Source organism: Sinocyclocheilus anshuiensis, unplaced genomic scaffold (genome assembly GCF_001515605.1).
Source record: "Sinocyclocheilus anshuiensis isolate Anshui unplaced genomic scaffold, SAMN03320099.WGS_v1.1 scaffold1568, whole genome shotgun sequence".
NCBI classification, from domain to species: domain Eukaryota; kingdom Metazoa; phylum Chordata; class Actinopteri; order Cypriniformes; family Cyprinidae; genus Sinocyclocheilus; species Sinocyclocheilus anshuiensis.
In genome coordinates this window covers 427,868-437,922 of record NW_015554307.1, presented here as the reverse complement: position 1 = coordinate 437,922, position 10,055 = coordinate 427,868, and the positions used below count along the sequence as shown (strand labels likewise).

The window sequence follows — 10,055 nt, the reverse complement described above, 5'->3', positions numbered from 1 at the left end:
ATGAGAGATTTACAAGCAATCGTTTTTGACCAGAACACCAAATAAAGCACAGCACAAGGGTTAAACATGGGCATTTTCAGGATTTTGGAACCTTTAAAACACAGTAACATGATTATGAAAAATTAATAAGAATTATTTAATATTTTGCATTATTTCTAGGTCACTAATCAAATTAGCAAATGTGTGACGTCATGCATGTGACTCCTTTGTACAGACAGTCAGATGTTCTTGCTTCTGTTGAAGCTCATTAGATTATCTCAAATCAAGCTGGAGAACATGATCATCAGATTTTTCAGAAATGTATGGGTTTCAGAGACTTTCAATGTAACTTTTCACTCACATTGTTATGCTTATAATTTATGATGAAATGAAAAAATAAATGAGAAAAATGTGAATGCATAGAGCTTTTGCAATATACTTTTGGACCCTATGATGTCTTCTGATTCAAAATTTGGCTGCATTTCTAATTTGAAATTCACTATCAATATCCAAACTGAAAAACTGAAGGGGAAACATTCCCTTTACGATAACGGCGGTGAACAAAAACTGTGATTTTAAAGCCAAAGAGAAAGAGAGCAGCTGTGCTGATTAGATCTGTCTCTATTTTCTTTCTCTCTTCCTAAATACCTTCATGCTTTGAGCACGTAATTGTTTCTTTTTTGGATTCAAATGCTCTGTGTGGACTCATTCACATGCTCCTGATCATTATCTGATGGCTTTCCCATCCCAGAGACCACAGAAAACACTGGAATGTGGACATGGTCACAAGGAATTGCAGGTGTGGAAGATCTTGCGCTCTGAAGTTCCCTTGATGTTCAGACACTCACATTGTTTCTGTGAATACTGGTAAGGACATTTTTTTTTTAAATACTGAAGAGCAATAAAGTAAGCTGAGATTTAGAGAAAAAAAAATACATTTGATTACACTTGATTTTGCGATGGAAAATAGAAAAACTGTTTATTGTTGTATTGCACCAGCTATCAAAATAAGGTTCCTACCATGACCGAGACCCACATCTTCCAAACACAAATAAAGACCAGAAACTGTTGATCACATCAGGTATACATATGAGCCATTGCTAAACATTTTTAATGTGCTGAGATATTATATAAAATATGGGAAACTTTCTTTTTCATGATGCAACAAAAAAATCAATGACCCTGTTTGTTCTTGCTCTGATATTGTGATAAAGAATAAACATTTAACAATTCTTAAAATATGTTCTAAAATATTATAATTAATCATGAATAATTACAATAGTTTCCTTCAATACATGAACTGTAGGTGAACAACAGTTGTTGAAAAGAATAAAAACAACATTTGAGTTTCAGTGAACATGGGTATCAGATTGATGGCACCTGAAGTTCTGTTGAATTAAATATAAAAAAATGGTCATAGGTATCCGTCACCTGCTGTGAACCCCATGTGATTCCAGGTCCTTATGGTCAGCACACTTTCAGTCTTCATGGTGGTCACAGAAAAGATCATGTGCCTGGCCGATCCTGAATGAGGAGGTTATTTAATTTAATGACAGTGTTTGCGAAGTCCACAAGTTCTACAAAGTCTGAAGTGATGATATTGACCCCATCTACTCCTGGCTTTTGTGCCTCCACCCACGTCATTATGGTTGGAAGGTTCCTGTGAGAGAAACAACAGAAGCACATGTAAGAATAGACATGTAGGATGCAAAATTCAAATAAATTATGTTCTTTTTCTTTCTATTCATCATAATTCTATTTCAGGTCAGCTGAGTCAGCTCTGACTAGAAATAAACTTCCCAAGCTCCACAGTGATCTACCACAGCAGCCCGGACAAAACCAGGAAATGGGAAGCTCAGACTGTGTTTATCCCAGAATAATAAACAATCCAACTTCCACACTCAGGCAGAATTAAACAGCTTCCTCCGAGACGGCTCTCTCACTAGGATGTCCGCTAAAACCCAGCACAAGGCTCCATACTTCTGTGTCGGTCAGTATGTGCCATTATGTCTTATTAAATTCAGACAGTCTAACTTCAAAGGCTATACTCAAAAGAGCATACAATATATAGTTTGGAGACTATATGTACTGTACACAATATGCAAATGTTCTGTATGCATAGATCAAAAGCCAGTAGTGTATTTCTATAGGCCTGGGAATTTTTAAGAGGGGACCCTTCAACCGGGCCCAATGAGTAGGCTGGGATCTTAGTGGACCCCTGCATTTGTCCTCAAGAAAAGGTTCCTCAGACCCCACTTACCAAATTTGCAATGTTGTTGGGCCTGCCACCTAGTGGATGATTTTAAAATTATTCCAACACAAGCTCTGTAAGGGTGCGTTATATACAGTATATAATAGGGCGTCAAATAGACGCGCGAATGAGGCGAATTCGCGTCTTCCGCGCCGCGCTAAACGCCTCATTCGCGCCGCGAGACCTCCAGACGCGCGTAAACGCGTCTTTACATTGACTTAACATTGAAATCATTCGCGCCAGACGCTCTATTCGCGTTTGGTGTGAACGCAGCATAAGGGATATATATATACAGTATATATACAGGACAGGTTCATCTAAAAAAATTAGAATATCGTGAAAAAGTTAATTTTTTGTAACTTATTTCAAAAAGTGAAACTTTCATATATTCAAGATTCATTGCATGTAAAGTAAAACATTTCAAACATTTTTTTTTTTTTTGGTTTAATTTTGATGGTTAGAGCTTACTGTTCCTGAAAGTCAAAAATCCAGTATCTCAAAATATTAGAATATTTACATTTGAGTTTCATTAAATTACCATCCCTACAGTATAAATTCCGGGTATCTTTTGTTCTTTGAAACCACAATAATGAGGACGACTGCTGACTTGGCAATGGTCCAGAAGACAATCATTGACACCCTCCATCCACAAAGAGGGTAAGTCACAGAAGGTCGTTACTGAAAGGTGTGGCTGTATCAAAGCATATTAAATGCAAAGTTGACTGGAAGGAAGAAATTAGTGTTTCTGCTTTAATTTTATTGAAAGGTTTTTTTTATTTTTATTTTGGGTTCGTGTCATTTTTATTAGTTTTTTTATATGGTTTTACATTTTAATTTATTTGAGGTATCAAAATGTTTTATGGTTGTAGTTTTTAGTTAATTATAATAACTCTGATCAGTGTTGTTTTAATCACCAATATGCTGTTATGGTTTTTGTTAATATTTTGAATTCGATTTTATTTTATTTATTTAGTTATAGTTATTTTAGTACTTCAGCTTAAACTAAACAAAAATGATAAGCTAAAATAAGTTTTATAGGCTACATTCGATATTAATTCATTTATAGGAGTTTATAATATATATAGATAGAGAGAGAGAGAGAGAGAGACAGATAGAGGACAGCAGCCAAACAAAACAAAACAAACAAAAACAGCTTCCTTTACTTAAATACTCACTTCTCCACCAGGTAGTTTCTTAGTCCCTGTACCAGGCCCCTGGCGATGGTCTTGACACGTGGGGTTAAAATGGCTTGAGAGACATGAAAGCTGCCGTTTTGGGCTCGTTCACCCAGAGTTGTCTCCAGGAACTGGATGAGCTTGGTGGTGTCTGTGGTATTGGCCCAGGGGGCAGGAATTTTACTACCAGGCCACATCACAGGACAGCCCTCAGCAGATGGGTGATGGTAGAACACTATGACCTGTAAAATCAAACACAAATGCCAGAGACTGAATAAGCCATTGTTCTAAATTGACATGATGGGTGCTAATTATGATAGTATTATTAGTGGTACTTTCAAAATACTTGCTGTAGCGCATATTTAGAACAAACCGTATTGAAATATTAAACTTCAGTACACACATTTTGAGCAACAGTCAAAACGTGAATTATCCAAATTATTAAAGGGATGGTCCACCCAAAAATGAAAGTTCTGTAACACTTTATTTTGATGGTCCCCTTTAGACATACTGTTGACTATAAGTAACTTTGCAGTCTACTAAAACTCTACTAATAGTCTGATGAGTTAGTTAAAATTACTTATAATCAACAGAATTCCTAAAATGAACAATCAAAGTAAAGTTTAACCGATCATTCTGTCATCATTTACTCATCCTCCAAACATGCATGACTCTCTTTCTTCTGCTGAACACAAAAGATGATATTTTGAAAAATTTTGGTAACCATTTTGGTCTTTGGTAACCATTGTGTGTTTTTTATCTTCTTTTACATTTTCCACACAAAAAAAGAAAGTCATACAAATTTACAACTAAATTGTAAATGAGTTTTCAATTTACGATAAACTGTTGCTTTAAGGAGAGAGTATTGCTCGACGATAAAAATGGACCAAAAAAATTACTCCTAGATAAGCACGTGAGACTTGTTTAGGAACAAGAATTAGACTTGGTTGGTAGATGTTGGGTTCTAGAAAGTAAGCATACAGTATAGTAACCACTCAAAATAATCTAGAAACACTTTACAATGTGGTAAAACCATTCAACTTAGCAACCACATATTAACCACCCACAACAGCCAAAAAAGCATTTCTCAACAGTTTTGACTACTAACAATATTCAAAGGCCCCATGACTTTTCCATTTTTGTGATTTACTAATAACCATTTATATTTTCTTATATTTTCAAAATGTAAAAATCTATTTGAACCTCAAAATACTCTGAAAAATTACTCAAACATTTATGGACTTGGTTCACCACCTTTTCAGTTATTAATCTGAACACCATGTTGATTTGCATGTCATCTTAATCAGTTGTGTCCACAAAGACTAACATGAGAATCTGTTAAACGGAAGGTGTTCACAAATAGAGTGCTCAAATGGGATGTTGGTGTCCAGTTTTTGCCATTTGTACACTTGTCTGTCTCTATCGGAGTGGAGGCGAGACATTAATCCTATGGTGATTAGGATCAGTACACAGCAGGAATAGCTGAACTCTGGTGCAACACACCACAGACACACAAAGAGTCGTCAGCACTAATTCAGCCAGGGTTATTATAGTTAACAAACTAAACGTGAAACTAAAACTAAAACCAAAAAAGAATTTCCATTACTTGAAATAAAAGTTAACTGAAATAAAATATAAAAGCACATCTATTTCAGCTAGTTGCCAATGTGACATTTCTAATTTTAATTTAGTTTGACTCGATGTACTAAAATAACTAAAATTATAACTGAATACTGTAAAATTAATAAAACTATATAAACAAACAAAAAATACTTAAATTATAAAAACAGAACAAAATTACTAAAACTAACAATAATGTGAAGTATAAAATGGAAAAAAAAAAATATTTTATGATAAAAACTTATTTAAAATATTGACAAAAGCAATAATAGTATCTCAATGATACTAAAATAACACTGGTGTCACGATCGCTACTGTGTAGGAGCGCGGAGCGAGGAACGAGGAGACGAGTAAACTTTCAACGAACAGACTTTAATTGACATCAAGGGAACCAGGAACACACACGCAGCGGGGAAAGACGACATTCAATACCGCACACTAGACTCAGAACAGGAAACACTTTAAATACACATGACATGACGAGGGGATGACGAAAAACACCTGGGAGCAATAACAAAATTGCACATGAGGGAAAACTGGGTTATGGAAAGCACGTGGGGGAGGAAAACACAAGACACGGAACACAGGACTGACAACTGGACACAATAAATTGGTAACAAAACAATCATAACTTCAAGTTTGGTATTAAAGTAAAAAGTAAACACACAAAAAAATCCAATTATTTCCATATCTCATTAATAGTGCTAATGCAAATACAGATCAGATACAGACATTTCTTTGACAACAAACTATTAATAAAAAAATATATATTTTAATTGATATCAAAGGAATCTAGCCAGAAACAGCTTTGTATGTGTACAGTATGAGTTTGTGTATTGATGCTGTGAGACAGAACTAGCATTTGTATTGGTAACAACGTTATGTTTTCCAGTTTTTGACAGCTGTTTTTAAATTAGTTTCAGTATGACTGATCACCTAATCGCTATGACAAAGGCTTGGATCTGTTTTAAAGTGTTAAAAAGTCAACCTCTCATAATGAGTGTCTTTTTTCCTCCATCTAAAGGGCACTAACTGTTATCTCAAGTTCTCACAGAGGTACTTTAGTTGTTTATTTAGATATCATGCAGATTAATCACTGACCTAAAACCATCTGTCCACCAACACTTTCCATTGATATTTGAGGCTTTTTCTTCTCGTCAAAAAACATTTCAGATTTTCTTCTTTACGTAAAGCCATTATTATTATCATCAGATTGTGTGGTAATATCCAGAGCTCACCTGGTACCCGTTCTCCCACAGATAATTCAGAGTGATGTCCTCCACCACGTCAATCTTGCAGAGCTTGTGACCAAACACGTCCTTCAGCATCTTGATTAGGTAATGATGATGCTCCTCGCTCATTGCATAATGATGGTTAAAGTCTAAAAAAACAACCTCTTTCTTGTGTAGGTTCAAACAATTGTTAATGTCATTAAGGCCATCACGTACTTTGTGTCCAAACAGCCCGTGTATAAAGTATATCTCGTGGCCTGGTTCTCCTGGTTTGGAGGAAACACGCAGGTCGAAATAGCGTATTCCTCCCTCGAGCTGTTCCCTGAAGGTGAGGTTCTGGGTCATGGACCACTTCTTCATCACCTTCTTGGCCAGGAAGCGGAATATCGCAGCCAGGTGCTTCACATACGTTTTCTGGTCTGGACCGACTGGAGCTTGTTCATCCACCCAGAAGCTGAAGGAATCATGAGAACATAGAGCACAAGCATAAAGGCAGCACCAAGACAAAGAACTCAGTTCTATAGTTCTAGCCATTATGTCATGACTCTACAAGTTGTTTATTAGATTATTAACAATATTAAAGATTTATTAGAAATATCCAGCTTTCAATAATTAATTGGTTTCTATACAAAATCATAGGAACAGGTTTGATCATTTAAGACTGTCCTCTAATGAAAGCCTAAAAAAAACAAGACAAATTGTCAAAAAGGATATAGAATTATCATCCTGAAAGGATTATGTCATCATTGTCGTTATTTATTATATATATATATTTTTTACATTATTACATTTTGCATTGTTTTAATAATAGTTAGATTTTTAGAAGTCTAAAAATTAAGATGTATATATTAATATTAATAAAATATGTATGATATATTTAGTGTTATATAATATTTATAAATATATAAAAAAGTATAGAAATAATATAACATCTAGAAATATATCTGTAATATAAATGAAATAAGTATAAATTAATATTTATATATTTCACATTTGCATATTTGTATATATATATTGTATTTATATAGCTATATATTTAATTCAAATTAACAATTTATTAATGAATATTAAATAGATACTACTACTACTACTAACAACAACAATTAATAATGAATAATCAAAATATGAATATATTGTTAGTACAGCAAGAAAATGGAAACGGCTAGTGACAGGCCCCAAAAAAAAGAAAACAATGAGAAATAAACTCTGTGCTGTCTTTGCAGTGTAACAAATAATTGCATTAAAATGAAATAGCTATAAATGGAAAATAATACCTTGTTTTACTTCTACCCACACTTCAATATTTAATTTAATTTCAGTTAAATGTCAAAAAGGAAAAGACGTTCTCTCACCAGGAACCGCCAGGTGCTTGAGGGGCATGGATGTGAGGGCAGGGCACAGGGAGCCCATCCAGTCGGCGTTGGAAGTGTTTCCTGTGGGTCGCGTCTTCATTTCCTCTAAGCTTTTCAGCTCTAAAATTCACAATGCCAATTCAACACAGATCCAGGCCAAGCCAATCCAGCAATGCTCGTTATCCCCTGCGAAATCATTACAGTCAATCAGGTCATCAACTCGCGATTTGAATCAAGATAACAAATATTTAGTCATTATAACGTCACTGGATGTGTGAGGCTGACTGCAGATGGAGAGCGAGCTCTTCTACAAAGTAATCTTCTTAAATTCAAATTACAATCCTTATCCTCCTCCCCGCTTCCCTGCTGGAGTTTAAACGTCTCGGTCAGGGCTGATTATCCCCGCCCTCTCCTTCTCCATTAGACAGGTAACAGATGGGACACTTCACCTTCAGTACTGCAAGTGGATATTATCATGTTTGAAGAGCATGGCGGTCTAGACATTCACTTTTGACTTATTGACCACACCAATGAGTGTGATCAGTGGATAAATTTCAGCAGTTGCAGCAGTGAATAGGCTAATTCAAATAGTTGAACATTAATGTGCTATAAAGAAAATCTTTAATTAAATCCTGTCTTCAGCATATTTTGGTTTTTGGCACTGCAGAGTGTACCCAACAATGGTTTTGATTCTCATTGACTCAAATCTTTTGAATAATTGAAAACACTAAAAAGATTCATTATGTCGGAAGGAGGCAACAAGTGATTGCGTCATTGAATCATTCACTCAGTCGATTAATCTCCGAGTTGACTGAAACAATGCAAGAATTCGATAATGGCCCTGTCCCAAATTGTACCCTAAATCCTCGCGGTCTTCCTCTGAGTCTGCACTTTCGTGACGTAATGCCGCTTTGACTGTCGGGTAGAAGTCTGCTGCTCGGCAGAAGTCGTATCGAGTGCCCATAGTGGCGCAAAGGGGACACTCACGAGCTCCCTTCTGAACGCTAAAATGACGAATGGGACACCCTACGGCAGGGCTGGGCAACTTCGGTCCTGGGGGGCCACTGTCCTGCAGAGTTTAGCTCCAACCCTAATCAAACACACCTGCCCTCCGAAGTTGGCCAGCCCTGCCCTACGGTCTCGTGGACTTAACGGACACGTGCACACAGCGGCCATCCCTTACGAAAATTATTTTAATTGTAGTAAAAGTGTAGTAACCATGTTTTTTTGGCATATTGATTACCATTTGTATAACTACAGTTTTACTACAAATAGTAAATGGTTAGTGTAGCAAAACCATGGTTAATTTGTGGTTACTATGGTTTAACAATAGTAACCATGGTTTTTTGGTTTTATTTGTAGTAAAACCATGGTTAATTTTCGTAAGGGACTGTAAGTCTGTAAGACCGCAAGTGCACATTAAATTCCATTTAGGACAGGGCCATAGTTCTACGACTGAGAGACTCCAAAGTGTGCATCATAAATGTTTTCATCATTTTTCAGCAAATGTATCTTTTTCCCTTCAATTTTCACTCATCCTTCAACTTGAACTGGAATTTATTAAGGTACGCTACAGTAAAAAAGATTAAGAGAAAAACATTTATAACCAAAGCGGTCACAAGAACGATTCGGCCTGTGTCTTTAAATGCAAATGAGCTGCTGCTCCCCGCCCCCTTTTCCAGAATAGAGCTGCGCCTTTACAGCTCGTATCTGCTAAAAGCATCTGTTTCGGTTCTGATTATCATGTTTATCGCACTGAAATCATGCGTTTTAAACCATATGAGTTTAAACTTCAGATATAAGGTTTTCTGAGCGCACACATCCGAAGCACATGGACAGAAAGCTGCTATCACAGCATGCGAGTACTAAGTTTAAGTTAAAAACACACCAGTTACAAAAACAGTCGGTTATGTCTGTGAAGGTAAACATCTGGGAAATAAATAGCTTGTTTATTTTAGATTTGTGTGGCAGCAGCAATATACAGTAGCCTAAATAAATCAATAAATCCACTGCTCTCTTGTCGCCTCTGAGGCTGGGACTCGAAATATTGTTCTGTGCTCGTCTGTGAAGCCAAAGACAGAACAGTTAGCATGGCTTGCTCAAACTTTCGCCATGGCATTAGAACTGGTACACCGTTGTCGCTTGCGAAATCAAAATGACGGCGCCGTGGATGGAAACTTGAATGAGACCCCCGCGTCGATAGCCCCCGGGGTTCGGGAGTTACGGGTGGTTAAATTCGCGGTCCGGTGTTACGAGATTTTTGGTTTCAGTGGGTATCATACATGAATATTCATGAGTTTCCCGGACATGCGCGTGGAACCAGTTGGAACTGAGAATTTCAGTTCACGCTCTTTGTATTTCAGCAGGTTTAATGGGATATATATATATATTTTTAAAAAAGGTAAATATATTTACAGTGTTGCACAAACTACATGAACAATTACAC

At 36.3% G+C, this 10,055-nt stretch overlaps 1 protein-coding gene across 1 annotated transcript; it reads right to left on the bottom strand.

The window, feature by feature from the left end:
- Positions 1-1,342: 1,342 nt before the first annotated feature.
- plcxd2 (phosphatidylinositol-specific phospholipase C, X domain containing 2) lies at positions 1,343-7,855 on the bottom strand. Its single transcript, XM_016464254.1, has 4 exons — positions 7,610-7,855; positions 6,264-6,730; positions 3,406-3,647; positions 1,343-1,639 (listed from the first exon to the last, which is right to left on the bottom strand). Exons 1-4 carry the CDS (start codon positions 7,707-7,709, stop codon positions 1,486-1,488), a joined length of 963 nt encoding a protein of 320 aa, XP_016319740.1. The 5' UTR covers positions 7,710-7,855; the 3' UTR covers positions 1,343-1,485.
- Positions 7,856-10,055: the final 2,200 nt, after the last annotated feature.

What these genes read in the sequence shown, in the direction of transcription:
- plcxd2 (XM_016464254.1), bottom strand. Translation starts at nt 7,709, where the DNA reads ATGAAGACGCGACCCACAGGAAACACTTCCAACGCCGACTGGATGGGC. An exon ending in CAAGCACCTGGCGGTTCCTG is followed by an intron (nt 6,731 to 7,609) that starts GTGAGAGAACGT and finishes CTTGTGCTCTAT; the next exon opens with GTTCTCATGATTCCTTCAGC. An exon ending in TGTGGGAGAACGGGTACCAG is followed by an intron (nt 3,648 to 6,263) that starts GTGAGCTCTGGA and finishes TTGATTTTACAG; the next exon opens with GTCATAGTGTTCTACCATCA.